Source organism: Desmodus rotundus, chromosome 5 (assembly GCF_022682495.2).
Source record: "Desmodus rotundus isolate HL8 chromosome 5, HLdesRot8A.1, whole genome shotgun sequence".
NCBI lineage: Eukaryota > Metazoa > Chordata > Mammalia > Chiroptera > Phyllostomidae > Desmodus > Desmodus rotundus.
This window is the reverse complement of record NC_071391.1, coordinates 116042246-116060847: the sequence shown is the minus strand read 5'-3', so window position 1 is coordinate 116060847 and position 18602 is coordinate 116042246. Positions and strand designations below refer to the sequence as shown.

Below are 18602 nucleotides of genomic sequence, written 5' to 3'. Positions count from 1 at the left end.
TGCTGGTGGATAGGATACATGCAAATGCTATGCTACTTTATATAAGGCACTTGCACATCGCAGCTTCTGGTATCTGGGGGGGTTCTGGGATCCATACCCTGCAGATATGGAGGATGTATATGTGTTTGTATGAATGTCTACCTAAAGTAACATTGGGAGGGAGGCCCGAATCTCTTAAAAGTGGTTACAGGAGGAAGGAATTTTTACTTTTCATACTTATATTTCAGGCTTTTCATTAATATATATTGTTTCTGAAATAAAAAAATATGATTAAAAATTCAACTCTAACACCTAAAACATCTGTCCGACCCACAGTGAAATCTGTTGGCTTCATCTCATTTAAGAACATAACAGTCCCATGGGAAATAATCTTCCTGACCTGTAAAACACTACTCATTAAAATTCTTACATTCTTTTTACCTTTACATTTAATTCTTACCATCACTGCTGGACTCTTCAACAGGGGATGCTGAGTCCATACACCCTAGGGTTTCCTTTACGATCTCGACCACCTGAAGCCTCCTGACCTTGACTAGGTCTGTGTCTTTCAATCCTTCCTCCAATTGTCTGACCAATTCTTTTCCGGGCTGGGAAGTCAGAATAGTAATCTGGAAATAAATCCAAGAATCAGCGTGTCTGCCTTCCCTCGCATACAGAGTGAGGAACAAAGGTGAATCTAGAGGATAAACACTGGAGAAGTCTGTGGTAACCGCTATTGTCTTTAGGGCCAGGAAGAGGATTCAATTGTACAATAACTTACAAATCAAATTTCATGTGACAGGTTATTTTGGGATCATCACAGGACCCTTTCAAACAGGGTAAGCCTACCTCAGAAAGTGACCAGTGAGACGCCATCCCTGTGTTTTAGTTTTTACAGATTGCTTGAAGCACTGGTAGTATCTGTCCTGCTCAAAATACTTTGATTTTATGAGGAAATAAAGAAAATTGGATCCTTAAATTCCACTCACTAAATGTGTACTGAATAGCGGAGGGCCTATATGTTCCTTTTCCACAGTGGTGCTTCCATGTAGATTTCTTTCCTTGCTCGGCCTGAACCCAGCTGAGCTGTTTCTTTTGATCTCTTAACTCTAAGATGTACTCACCCTTGACCAATACATCTGATATGAAGGAATACTGAGGTGTTTGTGAAAAATTTGAGCATTTTATTCCACCTGAATGAATACACTCTTATTAGTAGTTTTGCCTTGAATTTGAAACTCTGGGAGGCAATTCTTTTTTGTACTTAGACATCTTTGATTGATGAAGAGAGATGCATAGGAAAGCACAATTATTTTTTAAATTGTTTTTAAAGCTCAGTTTGATGCCTGAGGTTACCAGATACGGGAAGTGCTTTAACTCACTCACACACTCAATGGAGTGTATGGCCATGACTTATTATATTTTAAGATTGCCTCAGTCTGGCACCAGAATTGTAGAATTTTTTTCACTTGCATATTTGCTAACTTCGAGAAAAGTTACTCATTTTGATGCCAAGATTGGATTAAAAACAATCACAAGTTCTTTTTTTTTAATTTGACCTGATATTGAACCAGACATCATTAGATGTGGTGATTATTTATTGTTATTTATTTTTCAGTTACAGTTTACATTCAGTATTATTTTGCATTACTTTCAGGTGTACAGCGTGGTAGTTAGACAATCATATACTTTACAAGTGGCCCAAGAACAATTGTAAATTCTTAGGGGTACCCAGAATACATAAATACAGACACCAATCTAGGCAGTTTAATGATTGCTTTGCAACTTCCAAAAGTCCAAAGGTAGACGGCATATTCAGATTTTATTTTGGTTTCAGTTCTCCCTTATAATTCACTTTCGTTCCAATTTTTAGAGCTCCTCTCTATGCCTAGCTGTGTACTCAGTATTGCACAGGTGATAGGAAAAAAGGACCATGTTTCCTGCCTGTAGGGGGCTGAAAATCTAGTCTTGAACATTGCATTCAAAGGGGGTATAAGGGGACTAAATGGTAATGGAAAAAATACAATAAAGTTGAAATAAAAAAGAAAATTGCATTCATTGGGTATGAAATATCGAACAATATAAGTGATAAATAATGAAGCATCTAGATGGACTGAAATGGGAAGATGGCTTAGGATCCCAAGGCCAGCCTCTTACCTCCAGGGCAGTGTAGGCCCGAGTTGCACCTGTGGTGACGTGTCTGCAGTACTGGTTGAACTGCTGGAGCCCATCTTCTACTGCCAGCTGCAGGGAAGTGCCTTGTGGTCTGAAACAACCTTCTCTCTGTAACATGCGGAGTTCTGAGATGCAGGCCTGCAGCCTAGCAAAGTTCCCTTTCACTTGCTGCAGGGAAAAATGAATCAAAGATATACATCTTTAGTGACCCAGGTTTCAGATTAATTGTGAGTCTGCTTTCATTACCATTTACTCCTCAGGAGTCCCTTCCTGAAAATCTGTTTATTTGAGCAACATTAACTGTACGACTGTTATGTTCTAGGCACTGCACTCAAATCTTCCCCATACCAGAAGAACGAACATTTGCAGCCCAAGGGCTTTGATTATGTGGAGTTACCAGAAACAGGCAAGGAAGTGTTTTAAATCACTCACTCACCCAATGGAAGGTCCAATTGTGACTGCTTAGTTTTACTTCAGGGTGGGCTAAAAATTGGAGGCTTAGGGTTATTATTAAACATTACCTTCATTTCTCTGTCTAAGTATTGGGAGCTTCTCTATTCAAGATTGATGTCTTCCTAGAAATGGGGATTTTCATGTAGTTGTTCAAAACTGATAAGGTCCTACCAATCTGCTCCTCAGGATCAGTTCCTGGTAAATATTGGTTTAGTCTGCAGTCTGCTCAAGGAGCCAAGAGGTTAACTTCGTGGTTCACCTCACCCTCCTTTATAAAAACTTGCTATTAGGAAGTAATCTAATATAATCTGATTTTAGATCAATGTTACATCTCCTAAGAATATATGCGTTCTGAATAAATGTGGAATGAACATTTGTGACATTATTTGAAGTGGGTGGGAAGGAATTATATTTTGGGATAAGGAAACCTTCCTGACCAAAGAGCAGAACTAAGAAATATTTGTAAATGCACATAAAATTCATGAGCACAAGTTCCAGTACTGCCAGGATACAAAGACCACTTAAGGCAATGCTTCCCCACTCAGTTCTACAGTGGCTGACTTTGCTTACATGCTCCTTCCCCCGACTCTTTGGGAAAAACACAAGAAACAGGACATAATTTGTACACAAAGAGAACTTGCAATCCAGATAGAAAGATAAGAAATTTACTTAGAAAATGAGAACAAATGAGATGATAGGGAGAGACTAGCAGACTTCAAGCATTTCTTTTCATGTATACCTAAAAGTATCTGAAGAATGATATCCTTCTTTACACATTTTAAATTGACATCTAGATTTAAAAATTCAGAATGTAAGTAGCTGCTAAGAATGTAACTTCCAGCATATTTTAAATATCAATGTTTAAAAATAAAACTATAGCCCTGATTGGTGTGGTTCGGTTGGGCACTGTCCTGCAAAGCAAAAGGTTGCTGGTTGGATTCCCGGTCAGGGCACATGCCTAGGTTGCGGGTTCGGTGCCTGGTCTCTGCATCAAAACTGTTTAAATATTGTAAGATTTTTAAATTTCCTATGACCATAGGCTCTAAGGAATTACCTAGATTGAATTCTTTTTAGAATTATTATTCATATATAAATCAATTAAAACATATATTACTTGTTTTGATATATAATAATTGGCATTAAGCATGAACTTTAATTTAAAATGAATCTCTTAATGGCATGAACATGCTGGGTTCTTTTTTCAATTAGTTCAGGTATATGTGAATAAATACATTACTCGTTGCTCAAATGATGAAACATTCGGTATGAAATCTATTCCTATTTCTTATTGTTATAATGCTGAAAACCTTAGATGTCAATCAAAATGTCAAATTCCTTCTGAGTTGTATGCCAAAAGTCATATGGAGATCTACCAATAAAAGTTATTTTAATGATCTATCAGTTGCTATTCAGTTTGCTTTTTCTTCAGCTTTATTAAAATTGGAAACCACCTGTATGCAAAGGACTAAAGCCAGTCATAAGTCATTTACTTTCTTACACTGATACTAATATTTTGAATTATTCCTTTGTTTAATGCCCCTGGAAGTTTTAAACCCACATGGCAATTCATCACAGTAAGATTCATAATGGGTGAAAAATATGTAGCTCCCCCTTATTTCTTTGTACTTGGGATTTTTTTTGAGAACTGAAAGGGGATAATTGTGAGAGGGTTGGTGAGAACGGAGAAGCAGCCTGATGACCTCATCATAGGCATAAGTAGTCAAAGAAGTTTTAAAAAATAATACTCATGGAAATGGAGAATCTATATATCAATTCTTTAAAATTACCTATCCCTGTGTATTCTGGGAAGTCTTCTTGTAGTCCTAGGGCTATGTGTACTCAGTTTGAAGGGACTGTCATATATAATAGATGCTTTCCAGGGGTGTCCCACATGCAGCCCACGGAACGCATATGGCCCAGGATGGCTATGAATGTGGCCCAACACAAAATCATAAATTTACTTAAAACCTTTTTTTTGCTCATCAGTTTTTGTTAATGTTTGTGTATTTAATGTGTGGCCCAAGACAACTCTTCTTCTTCCAGTGTGGCCCAGAGATGCCAAAAGGTTGGACACCCCTGCTAGAAGTTTAGAAAAATAAAGGTAAGTGTTGTTGGAAAGGAGGTGCGATTGGGCTGAGAATTGAAAGGGTAACATTTGTGAAAATACAGTATTTTATGTGTGTGGGGGGGGGGGGGAGGTTGGTGGGTAGAGAGGCAGGAAGTTCAATATAACCAATGGTGTAGAGGTTATATTGAGTAAGAGAATAAGTATGTGCTAGAAAGAATGAGAAAACGTGCTTGACAAGAGCAGAGAATACTTGTTAAGAAGTAGTGGGCATTTTAGTCAAAGAAGTAGCTAAGTTTTAGCTCAGGCTTTAGATCCCAAAAGACTTGAGTTCCACACCTGGCCCTCCCTCTTACTGGCTGTAGGTTCTTAAGCCTAAATTTCTTCAACTAGAAATTAGGGACAATGGAAATACTTATCTTAAAGAGTAAGCCTTAAGTACATTAATTCATGGCAGACAGTACGCACTCAGTGTTAGCTGTGGTTATTATTTTCATCACTATTACACTGTAAAAGCACCTAAGACGTTGCTGATCAAACACTAGGGGTTTGTATTGACCTAATGGTCCTGTTCTACAACTGACAAAATAACTAAAAAAAAAGTATTCATGTAAATGATATAGATTCATTCACTCATCCATAAAAAAACATTTATTATCACGTGCTTATGATATACTAGGTACCTAAAAAAAGCACATAATTCCAACTTTCTATTAACTTTACAAATAAGTGAAATAAATAGCCTCAGAATACAAAGGGATAAGAGCCATAATAGAATGACGTTTTCCAAAGTACACTGACAGTTATTGTCTATCTCAGTAGAATATAAGCTCTATTAAAGGAGAGAATCATCTGTTTCTTCATTGCCATGTCTGCAGGGCCTAGAACACTACAACTGATATTAAACAAATTATCTTTGAATAAATGAATGCATATATAACAAATTTCAGGGGGATGAAAAATGTAATTTAGAAAATGAAAACAGATATATAGGAATCTCTGTACTATTTCTACAACATTTTTATGAATCTAAAATTATTCAGAACTTAAGTTTACTGAAAAAACCTAGAAAAATAACAGGAAATAAAAAGGGAGATTATTTGGAGGTGGAGAAGGCCTTTGTAAACATGACAATAAAGGTAGAAAACCACATAGGGAAAAATGGAGAGATTTGACCACATAAAGAATAAATTGTTCTGTAAAGGAAAAGAGAATAAAGCTAAGGACAAAAAAACAAACTGGGGAAGTATTTTCAACATATATGATTAGCATGACATTAATATTGTTAGTATGTAAAAAGCACCTACAAATAAATAAAGTTGATATCTAAAACATATTCTTCTGCCACCTAACACTATACATACTAGATAAGACACAAATATCTTTTAAGTGCATAGTTGAATTGATAAGAAATTAAGGGAAATTCCCAAGTACCCAAGTGGGGAACTGCAGGGAACAGGAAACCACAGTGTTAAATAGATATAAAATTTTGGCTTTGCTTGCCGATCTTGAGAACCTTGGGCCTTGTGTTCCCAAGATTTCCAAGGGAGCAGGAGTCAAGGCCTTAGCCAACATAAGGGAGAAGAGTTGGGACTGCAACATGGTTCAAAGTGAAGACTGTTTGAAAGGTTACTTTCTCAGTGGAAAGGTGGGCTAGAAAGAATCCGCCCAGTGATACAGGGTGATGACAATGACACGTGTTGACTAATGTGAGCTCTGAATGGAAATGAAAAAGAAATCACTGCTGAGAACTAGAAACCACATGCCTCCCCTCATGTGGGCTTGGGATTTGACTTCACCTGCAGGCCTAAGAAACCCTAATTTTAAAACATTACTTAAAGTGGTCCTGGGTTGATAGCACCTCAGGGAACCTGGCTCAAGTAAACATGAATACCATCTAGAGGTATATGGCCTAAATTTGGGCCTCACAGAGTTCTAACACATTAAAATCAGCTAAACATATGCTCATAACCCAAAATTACAAAATCAGTGAGAAAATAAACATCAAGAGTGAGTGTTAGCAGAAATAAACAGCAGAATTAGAACGTCAACCATTTCAGATACTGGAATTATCAAATATATTTAAGTACCTTCAAGATGTTTAAGGAAATTAAAGAGGGAATCAAAACCATGAACAAAGGATAAAAAAACTATCAAAAAGGACCAGACATATTTTAAAAATTACCAAATAGAATTTCCAGAAATTAAATTATAATAATTGAAATAAAAAAACTCAATGAATGTTTTAATTGACAGATTAAACACCACTGAAGAATTATTATCAACTTGAAAAATAAAGCTGAAAAAATACTACAGAACATAGCATGGAAAGACAGAGAAGGAAAATATGAAAAACACATTAGGAGAAATGGAAGAAAAATTAAGAAGACCTAATATTTATCTAATTAGAGTCTCAAAGGGGTAGACTAGAGATAATGAGGAAGAAGCAATATTCAAAGAGGTAATGGATGGGAATTTTTCAGAATCAATGGAAAGGTACAAAGCTTTAGATTCATAAAGTGCAATAAACACCAAGCAGGAGAAACAAAAAAGAAATCAATATTTAGACACACTAAAGACAAAATAACTCAAAAATATCTTAAAATCATTCAGATATTAAAAATATTATTTATCAAGAGACCATTATTGGGCTGACAGAAGACGTTTTAACAGCAACAGTGTGATCCAGAGGCAGTAGAATGATATCCTCGGAATGTCAAGAAAAAAAACCTTCTCAATTTAGAATGGTTAAACTAATGCTGCTTAATTGTATGTGTCAACTTGACTGAGCCACAGGGTACCCAGATTAAACATTATTTTGAGGAGTGTTGGTGAGGATGTTTCCAGATGAGATTTTCCAGATGGATGTTTCCATTTGAATCAGTGGACTCCCTAAAGTAGATTCCTGTCCCCAGTGTGAGTGGGCATCGCCCTGCTGAAGACCTGAATAGAACAGAAGGCAGAGGAAGGAAGAAGGCCCCTCCCTTTTCTGCCTGTTTGCCTCTTTGAGCTGGGACTTTGGTCTTCTCCTGCCCAGGACTGGGATTTGCACCTTTGGCGCCTTCGGTTCTCAGGCTTTCAGACTTGGACTGAAATTACACACTACCAGCTTTCTTGGGTCTCCAACTTGCAGGTGGCAGATCAGGAGACTTAGACTCCATTGTCACATGAACCAATTCCTAATAATGTTTCATAAATTTTCATACACTTTTATAGATATAAATATATTTATTTTGTAAAACTCCCTAAAATTTTATAAATTTATATATATATCCCATCCTATTGCTTCTGTTTCTCTGGAGAACTCTGACCAAGACAGATTTTGGCACCAAGAGTGGATTCCAGAGGAAGAGAATGTTAAGCATGAGTTTTCTGAATCAGTTCTGGGGTTTCTGGAATTGGCTCTCTAATCTGACTAGACTTAAAGATGCTAATAAGTGTATTCCAGTACTGAAGAGAGCACTGATAGCCCATGGCATGATATGGCAATAGAGATATATCTAAAAAATATCCGCACTGCATATTTTACTCCTAATCAACCACTTATACGAAGAAATCCCTTACAAGAAGCAAGGAACTAGGGGACTGAAGTGTACATGCCTTAGCTTTTTTTATTGTAATTAACTGTCTGACATTAACCTTTTGATTAATAAGTCACTCATTTCAAAAACATTCATTTTGAATAAACACACTGCCAACTACACAACTAGATAAAAAAAAAACAGGGCTGTTTTATATGAAGCTCCCCTTTTTAGAACATTTTTGTGGACCTAGAAAACTAACCATTTGGGTGACCCTCTATCATTCCCAGACTTGAGCAAATTTACAGACCCAGAAACCCTTGAATGAAGGGGATGTGGGGTTCCCTTGAGGAAGGACCCTAGTACATATCCCAAAAGTTACACCATTAATCTTTCTCTAATCCTCCCCCAAAGGGACCTATGGCCTTTTACCAGGGTACCTGTACACTGACATAAAGGAAATAATCAGACCTTTTAGGGTGTACTGGACGCTGTCACCGAACTGAAACTAATTCCAGGAGATCTCAAACATCACTGTGGCCTAGTCAGGGTAGGAGCCTATGGATATCTGGTGATCAAAGGGGCTTTAGCTCAGGTCTGTCTCACAGCAGGTCCACTGGGTCCCTGAGTGCATCCTGTGGCGGTCTTCCTCAGTTTTAGAATGCATGATTGGAACAACCATACTTAACAGCTAGTAGAATTCTCCAACACTGGTTTCCTGACCTGTAGAGTGAGGGCTACTATGGTGGGAAAAGGCAAGTAGAAGCCATTAGAATTGTCTCTACTTAGGAAAACCATAAACAAAAGCAATTCTGCATTTCTGGAGGCACTGCAGAGATTAGTGCCACCATCAAGGACTGGAAAGATGCAGGGAGGCAATTCTCACCACACCCCCCTTCAACTTGCCTATTTGGCCGTGTAGAAGGCCGGTGAATCTTGGACAATGACAGTGGATTATCATAAGCTTAACCAGGTGGTGACTCCAATTGCAGCCGCTGTACCAGATGTGGTTTCATTGCTTGAGCAAATTAACACATCTTCTGGTTCTTGGTATGCAGCTATCGATCTGGCAATGCCTTTTTCTCCACTCCTATTTATAAAGTCCCACAGAAGCAGTTTGCTTTTAGCTGCCAAGGCCAGCAACGCACTTTCACTGCCCTCCCTCAGGGAGATACCAACTCTCCATCCCTCTGTCAGAATTTAGTTCACAGGGACCTTGCCCACCTTTCCTTCCACAAGATATTGCTCTGGCCCATTACATTAATGACATGCTGATTAGACCTAGGGAGCAAGAAGTGGCAACTACTCTAGACTTATTGGTAAGAAATTTGTGTGACAGAGGATAGGAAATAAATTTGACTAAAATTCAGGGGCCTTCTACCTTGGTGAAATTTCTAAGGGTGCATTGGTGTGGGGCATATTGAGACAACCATTCCAAAGGGAAGCTTAAGTTTTTTGCTTTTGGAGTAGAAGAGAGGATCTAAAGGTTCAACATCTTTTTACTTTTAGTTAAACTTCGTTCTTTCCTCCAGAAGTACTTGTTTTTGCCAATTCCAAAGCCTTTTGAGGATCACTTGGTGGTATACTTTGCTTTATTCCTTGGCTTTCCCTTCTACTGTCTCAAGATTTGGCATTCTTGGGGCTGCTAACTCAATTATCACTTGTTCACTTGTATACAGCTTTCACAATTTTGTTGTGATTTTTCTTCTCTCATTATTTTTTTCTTGTGGGGTTATACTGTGGTGGCAGAGATTTCTAGTTGTCCTTCAATATTTACCCTTTTCCTCAAGGCACCAAAACTGTCAATTTTTACATGGGCCCTATGACTAGCTGGAATGACTATATTTCCCAGTCTGTCTCATACACCTAGGAGTTTCAATGTGATTAAGTTCTGGCCAGTGGGATGATGGTAAACAAAGTGATGGGAGCAACTTTTTAAAAATCCTCATCTGAGCATATATTCATTGATTTTTAGAGAGAAAGGGAGAGATAGAGATAGAGATAGATAGATAGAAAGAAAGAAACACTGATGTGAGAGAGAAACATCAATCGGTTGCCTCCCCTACACGTCCTGACCGGGAAGCTAACCTGCCACCTTTTGGTGTACGGGAGGATGGTCCATCCAACTGAGCCACCTTCCAGGGCTGATGGGAAGAACTTTTGATGAGTTTTTAAAAAGGGTGTGGGAGTTTTCTTTGCTCCTTTTTCTTTTCTGCTTGCTGGAATATAGCCCTAAGAGTGGCCAACTTGGACCACAAGATAGCCAAAGTAGAGCACTATTAGTCCTAAAATCCCATTGTAAGTCATATATGATTTAAATATGTCTCCATTCTCATTAAAAGATAAAAGAATTGGTAAGGTAACTATGTATGTTGCCAGGTGGTACTGGAAATACTGGGGGGAACATTATGCAAAGTATATGATTATCTAACCACTATGTTGTATACCTGAAACTGACACAAAATAATATTGAATGTAAGCTGTAATTGAAAAAATTAAAAATTAAAAAATTATTGGTAAGCTCCTCACAATAAGCGAATCCTTCTGAAACTGCTTTGAGAGGAGATTAATCCCTTTGGTCAGATTTATTTATATTAAGGTCACAAGGGATATAAAAGTTATTCTAATACTTTAATTATGATTCCTCTGTCATGATTCCTTATTAAAAATTCAGGATTATTTGATTATGCTCAGAAATTAAATATGAAAGTTATTTTGAGGTGTTCATTTTGAGCAATTTTCTTACCTGCTGTCTTTCTCCATTTATATTTTGAGCTAAATCTGAAGATAGAAAATGTCAGACAATTATAAAGGCCAGAGATGGTGGATTTAAAGTAACATTTTTCCTCAAACAAAGATTTGATTATTCTACATGTAAGGTAGTAGCATTGCTCTAGTGATTTTCTTGAATTTTAACCAGCTTTGAACTTACTGTTCTTTTGGGAAAAAATTTTTTTGGCTTGCAATTTTTCCTGAGATACCAGTCAGAAGCTTTTAGTTTAGAATGGTCTGCCTCTCCTACTAGAGTAATGAAGGGATCAAGGGACTCATCGGGGGCCGGATGTACCGAGGAGTGCCAGATGCATATAACACAGTCACTTGAAGAGGGAAAAAAAATCCTTTCACCTTTCTTTGTGACGTGCACCCATTTCTCAAAGCGCCTCTTTATGCTGGCTATCTTCCGTCTGTCCTTCCATATCACTGTCTACTTTTCCCTACCCCTACTGCCTGACAGAAGACAGATATCACAACCAAATGTGGTCACGGGACAGACATGTGCAAGAAAAGTGGCACAATAGAGGAATATATCTGCCGCATGATTATAAGCATCAGTAACCCTTTCACTCCATCCTCACTATATTCGTTCAATAGATAATCTGTGAATAATATACAGTGACAGTTATACATTTTGTTTACCCATTCACCAGTCAATAGATACTTTGGTTGTTTCCAGTTTGGGGCTATTATGAATAATGCTGCCATGAATATTCATGTACATTTATTTGTGTGAATGCATGTTTTCATTCCTGTCAGGTACATTCTTGGGTGTGGAATTTTGGGGTTATATAGAAAGTATGTATTTAACTTTTTAAGAAATTGACAAACTATTTCCCAAAGTGGTCGTGTCATTTAACCTTCCCATCAGCGATGAATGAGGATCATAGTTGCTCCTCATTCTCACCAGCACTTGGTATTGCCTATCAGTATTGTCTGTCTTTTTAACTGAAGCCATTCTAGTGAGTGTGTAAAGTCACCTTTGTTTTTCTTTAACTTTTTATTTTGAAATAACTATAGATTTAAATAAAACAGCAAGAATTATACATAGAGAACTTCACCCAGCTTCTTCCAGCGGTTACATTTTCTATAACTAGAGCACAATTTCAAAACCAAGAAATTGACCTTGGTACAGTGTGTGCATAGAGTTCTACCTCATATCATCACCTCACTGTGAAGCTCTTCCGCATGCTGTGCTTTTATAGTCCTTACCATTCCCAGCCCTTGGCAACCATCAATCTGCACTCCATCATAATTTTGTCATTTTGGGAGTGTTATATAAATAGATTTGATGTGCACGACCATATGAGTTTGGCTTTCCCCCCCACTCCGCATAATGCTCTTGAGATCCTACCAAATGGTATGTGTCAATAGTTCATTTCTTTTTATTGTTGAGTAGTATTCTATGGTATTGATATAATACCATACTACTGCTTAATCATTGCCCTATTAAGGGACCCTAAGGTTGTTTCAAGTTTTTGGCTATTACAAATAAAGCTCTTGATGACATTTAACTATGTGTTTTTGTGTAGATGTAAATTTTAATTTCTCTGGGATAAATATCCCAAAGTGTAATTTCTATGTCATGTAGTAAGTTATGTTTAGATTTTTAAGAATATTACAAACTGTTTTCCCAAATAGCTGTGCCAGTTCACATTCCCACCATCAATGTATGAGAGATCCAGTTTCTCTGCATCCTTGCCAGCATTTGGTATTGTTACTATTTTATATTTTAGCTGTTTTATTAGGTGTGTAGTGTTGTCTCATCATGGACTTAATTTGCATTTGCCTAGTGGCCAGTGATGTTGGATATCTTTCATGTGCTCATTTGCCATCTGTATATCCTCTTCAGTGAAGTTTCTTTTCATGTGTTTTGCCCACTTTCAAATTATATTTGTGTGTGTGTGTGTGTGTGTGTGTGTGAAATATGTGGTTTGGCAATATTTTCTCCCAGTCTGGAGCTTGTCATTTTATCCTCTTGACAAGGTCTTTTGCATGGCAAAAGCTTTTAATTTTGATGAAGTCCAATTTGTCAATTTTTTTCTTTTATGGATTATGCCTTTGGTGTTGTGTCTAGGTCCTAAAACTTTTCTCATACGTTTTCTTCTAAAATTTTTAGTTTTACATTTAAAACTATGATTTATTTTGAGCTCATTTTTAAATAAGAGGTTTAGGTTGAGGTTTATTTTTTTCCCACGGCTGTCCCACTGCTCCAGCACCATTTATTGAAAAGGCTATCGTTTTTACATTGGACTGCTTTTGCATCTTCATCAAAAATGAGTTGGATGTATTTCTTTAAAAAAAGATTTTATTTATTGTTAGAGAGAGGGGAAGGGAGGGAGAATGAGAGGGAAAGAAACACTGATGTGAGAGAAACCACTGATCAGTGCTGATAACTGCTTGTTACAGCATTTTATGATAGCTGCTTTAAATTTTTTTTTAGATAACTCTAACGTCCATGTCATTTCAGTACTGGTGTCTGCTATGCTCTCATTAAGTTGAGATTTTACTGGTTTTTGATAAGATGAGTGATTTTTTAAATTGTTTTCTGGACATTTGGGGTATTATGTTATAAAACCCTGCATCTTGTTTAAATCTTCTGCTTTAGCAGCCCTCCTCTGACACTGTGCCAAATGGGGAAAGTAAAGTTTCCAGAGAGTTATTGCCACGTGGGGTGTGGCCCCAGTTGATCTCTCTTTACACCGCAGAAAGGAGGGTGCCTTGTTACTTCTGGGTAGGGGTGGAAATTTAGTCTCTCCACATGGCCCCCACTGGCACTCTGGGGATACGGAAGCTTTATTATGGTCAGATGGGCATAAAAGCCCCGCCTTTCCAGTAGGCCTTCACTGACACCACCCTGCCTTGGAAGTAAAAAGGTGCCTCACTAGTGCTCCCCACATGGCCTTCACTCTGCCCCCTCCTACACCACCTCAGAGAAAGAGATAACTTGTTAATGTTGGGTAGGAGGGTGGGAGTCCAGGCTCTCACATAAATTCCCTGGATACTAGGGGAAGGAGGTCTTGTTTCCACCAGGTGAAAATGAAAGTCTTGGATCTCCAGCAGGCCTTCTCTGATTATCCCAGCAGCAAGCTGTCTCAGGAAAGAGTTGTATGAGAATCTCTGAAGTCTTTCTGGTCCCTGTGATTCTAAACTTTGTATAGGGGAGAAAGTGATGATTTGGGTTTGTCTGAGGGGAAGGAGAGATAGTTGTCAATGTGGGAGGGAGCTTTGTAAAAGCACTGCCTCCGGCCCAGCCTTTGCCTTCTGTGTGAAACTGTAAAGAATGTATTTTCATGTTTCTGCACAGTTAGGGCTATCTGAGCAAAGAAATCTGGAACCTGGGTTAAAGGACAAGTCTTAGGTATTCACTTGAATAGCCAGAGACTTCTGCAGAAATTCAGAGACTTGTTTCCCTTGCATATTAAAGGGGTGTGTGCAAAAGGAGGCAGCTGTTTATATTCCAGAGGTCTGTAAATGCCAAGGTTTCTCTCAGGAGGGGGAAATATGTGGACTAACTCCCATATTAATAATTTTAAGGTTTCCCTTATATGCAGGATGACATCTGGTGTCATTGTGTTGCTTGTGAGGTGGTGGGTATGGGAACAGGAACAATTATTGTTGTAAGTAATAATAGCTGTGATATAAGGTCTCTGGAGCAGGATAAAATGAACAAATATAGATATACTTACCACAAATGGAAGGATGCACTCATGCTGATTTTGTACCATGTATAAGCTGAAGAGGGACATGCGGCTGGGGCCCATCAAGCTGCAGGCTACAGAGAAAAAGTTCTGCAGAGCCTCACAGAGGTTGGAGCAGAAGTCAGCCCAGGATGGTAGAGGAATATGCACAATGAGAAGCCTCGGAGGATGCTGGTAAATCTGCGCTGGAGTGGGGGGCCCTTTACCCGTAGTTCGCCCATGATACATGGTAGCCAGACCAGAGGTGGAACTGCAGCCACCACCTGGATATTCTCCACACCTGTAGGGAGGAAAGAGAAATCAATGTTTTTTGTGAAACTGAGTTAAATGCTCTGTTGAAACAGAAAGTCCAGAAAGGAGTCATCGGGTACTAACTCAAGCTCCTCAATGCAGGCTATCCCATCTTTTTTTAAAGTGTATGATTCCATTTATGTTCAATGTCCAGAACAGACAAATCCACCAGACAGAAAGTGAACTAATGGTTATGAGAGGTTGAGGGAAGAGGGAAATGGAGAATAACTGCTAATGGATGAAGTCTTTCTTTTAGGGGGATGAAAACATTCTGGCATTTTAGAATGTAATGGATGCCAACACTTGTGAATGCAGGAAAAACCACTAATTTATACACCTGAAAATGATGAATGTTTTGGAAGTCTATCCCATCTTAATAGCTCTCAAGGGATCTGATATGTACCTGTAATGTAAGACTGAGCATGCTTAGAGATGCTGAATAGAACTATCAAAAAAGTTACAGAAAACTCAAATTTCAGCCCCAGAGTAAGCAATCTCCTCTCATCAACTTTATTAGCATTTATTGTGCTGTAGAGTGATTTGTTTCTACAACTGCCTCTCCCACTATATTGTTTTCCAAGGATGGAGCGCCTGTTTTGCCAGCTTTATTTATTAGTGTGTAGCACATTTGTTTTGGTACCTAGTAATTCTTAAAAATGAAAATATGACCGCATTTTCCCCTTCAAGACCTGTTCAAGACCCTTCGTGCCTTGGCCTTCAGCTTTATTGGTCAAATTCCTAGAAAAATCTATCATATATCTAATACTAAATCAAAAAGAAGATTTAAAATCCTGAATACTCTATAACCATTGAAGAAACAATTGGTAGTCAAATATCTTCCCACAAAGTAAACGACAGGGTCAGATGTTTCCCCTGAAGAGTTCCATCAAACTCTCAAAGACCAAGAATTTCAATCTCAACTTCTTTCAGAGAATAGTAGAGGGAACATTGCTCAATTAATTTTACTAGGTTAGCATAACCTTTGATATAAGAATCAGATAAGAGTATTATAAGAAAAAATTATAGGATAATCTCATCCATGAACTTAGATGTGAAAATCTTAAACAAAATATAAGTAAATTGAAAAGAGTGATATATAAAAAGAATTATGAAAGAAATAAAACTCATTGAGATGATATGATTGTGTACATAGAAAACATAAAATAATTTAGTTTTATCTTCCTCAAAAGGTGTCCTCACACTTTATTAAATTTTATTCTTAGAGATTTGCTAATTTCAATATTAATTACATGACATCTTTTTATCTTTTTATTTTTTAAGTATATTTTATTGATTGTGCTATTACATTTGTCCTATTTTTCTCCCCTTTATTCCCCTCCACCTTGCACACCCCCTTCCTCCAGCATTCCCCACCCCCCTAGTTCATGTCCATGGACTGTACATATAAGTTCTTTGGCTTCTCCATTTCCTATACTATTCTTAACCTACCCCTGTCTATTTTGTGACTACCAATTATGCTTCTTATTCCCTGTACCTTTTCCCCCCATTCTCCCCCTCCCACTCCCCACTGATAACCTTTCATGTGATCTCCGTTTCTGTGATTCTGTTCCTGTTCTAGTTGTTTGCTTAGTTTTTGTTTTTGAGGTTCAGTTGTTGATAGTTGTGTTTGTCATTTTATTGTTCATAGTTTTTGATCTTCTATTTCTTAGATATCTAAGTCCCTTTAACATTTCAGATAATAAGGTCTTGGTGATGATGAACTCCTTTAACTTTACCTTATCTGGAAGCACTTTATCTGCCCTTCCATTCTGAATGATAGCTTTGCTGGATAGAGTAAACTTGGGTGTAGGTCCTTGCCTTTCGTGACTTTGAATACTTCTTTCCAGCCCCTTCTTGCCTGTAAGGTTTCTTTGGAGAAATAGCTCATAGTCTTATGGGAACTCCTTTGTAGGTAACTCTCATTTTCTCTTGCTACTTTTAAGATTTTCTCATTTTTAATCTTGGGTAATGTAATTATGATGTGCCTTGGTGTTTGCTTCCTTGTGTCCAACTTCTTTGGGACTCTCTGAGCTTCCTGGATTTCCTAAAAGCCTATTTCCTTTGCCAGATTGGGGAAGTTTTCTTGCATTATTTTTTCCAATAAGTTTTCAATTTCTTGCTCTTCCTCACCTCCTTCTGGCACCCCTATGATTTGGATGTTGGAATGTATAAAGTTGTTCCAGAGGTTCCTAAACCTTTCCTTATTATTTTGAATTCTAATTTCTTATTCTGTTCTGGTTGAATGTTTATTTCTTCCTTCTGCTCCAAATCATTGATTTGAATGCTGGTTTCCTTCCCTTCACTGTTCATTCCTAGTATATTTTCCTTCATTTCACTATGCATAGCTTTCACCTCTTCCTCTATTTTGTGTTTGCACTCAATCATTTCTGTGAGCATCCTGATTACCAGTGTTTCGAACTCTGCATCTGATAGGTTGGTTATCTCTTCATCACTTAGTTCTTTTCCTGGAGTTTTGATCTGTTCTTTCATTTGAGCTATATTTCCTTGTCTCTGTGCACCTGTTATGTTGTAAGGGTGGGGCAACCCACATCGCTTCGTTGTGGCACTGTATGTGGGGGAGGGGTCAGAGAGGGAACAATGCATCTTACTAGCTTCCTCAGTTCTTGCCCCTTTCTGTCACTTCCCTTGCTTCCCACAATTGGATTGTGCCCTTTCAGGTGCTGACTCCTGGGTGGGTGGGCTTGTGTACATTCTAAGATCTCATGCGCCTCTCCAAACTCTCCCGGGAGGCTGGGAGTTTCTCCCACTCCTGCAACTCCCACTGGTTTTCACAGCTAGAGGTTTTGAGGCTTTATTTTCCAGTGCCAGAACCCTGGGTTGCAAGGTTTATCTCTCTCCCCCATTGTTCTTCCCAGCTTATCCCCATGCAAATGTGGGACTGAGCAGTTTGCCAGCCACCGCCTCACTGCCCCAGTCTACCAGCTGCCATCTGGTCACGCAGCCTCTCAGCCTGGGCTTCCTGTCTCTGCCTCTTCTACCAGTCTGGAAGAATGTTTCTTTAACTCTTTAGTTGTCAGACTTCCATACAGTTTGATTTTCTGGCACTGCTGGTTGGTTTTTGTTTTTAAATTGGTTGTTATTCTTTTGTTTGTGCAAAGAAGTGAAGCACCTACGCCTCAATTTGGCTGGAACTTCTACATGACATCTTTTTAAATTTCATTTTTAGTTGCTAATGCCTAGAAATGTAACTGATTTCTGTATATTGATTTTGTATTTAACAACCTTGCTGCAGCTTTTACTAATTATAATGATTTATCTATAGATCCTTTCAGATATTTTTTGTTCACAATCACATAACCTGTGAATAATGACATGCATAAGGTACATGAACAAAGTCAGCTCATAGCACTGAAAAGAGTATTCATAATAGTTTTGTTCACAATTGCCCCAAACTGAAAATAATACATATGCTAATCATCACTACAATGGTAAATTGTGGTATATTTACACATACAGAAATAAAAATCAGAAAACTAGAGTTACATGCAACAACATGGATGACTCTAGGAAACAATACTGAATAATAGAAGCAAGACACAAAGAATTTATATAGTATGATCCCATCTACATAGATTTTTAAAATAAGCAAAATAACTATATTGTTTAGAGATGTGTACATAA

General features: G+C 38.0%; 1 protein-coding gene across 2 annotated transcripts in view; it reads right to left on the bottom strand.

Annotated features, from left to right (window-relative positions):
• M1AP (meiosis 1 associated protein) overlaps positions 1 to 14953 on the bottom strand; it is a 59364-nt gene extending 44411 nt beyond the window's left edge. For both annotated transcript variants that reach the window (XM_045193780.2, XM_024558572.4), the window contains exons 1-3: positions 14658 to 14953; positions 2137 to 2322; positions 440 to 608 (exon numbers count right to left, since the gene is read on the bottom strand). In XM_045193780.2, the coding sequence (XP_045049715.2) occupies positions 440 to 608; positions 2137 to 2322; positions 14658 to 14897 (595 nt within the window). In that variant the 5' untranslated portion in view covers positions 14898 to 14953. The remainder of the gene's footprint in view (positions 1 to 439; positions 609 to 2136; positions 2323 to 14657) is intronic.
• Between the last annotated feature and the right edge of the window lie 3649 nt (positions 14954 to 18602).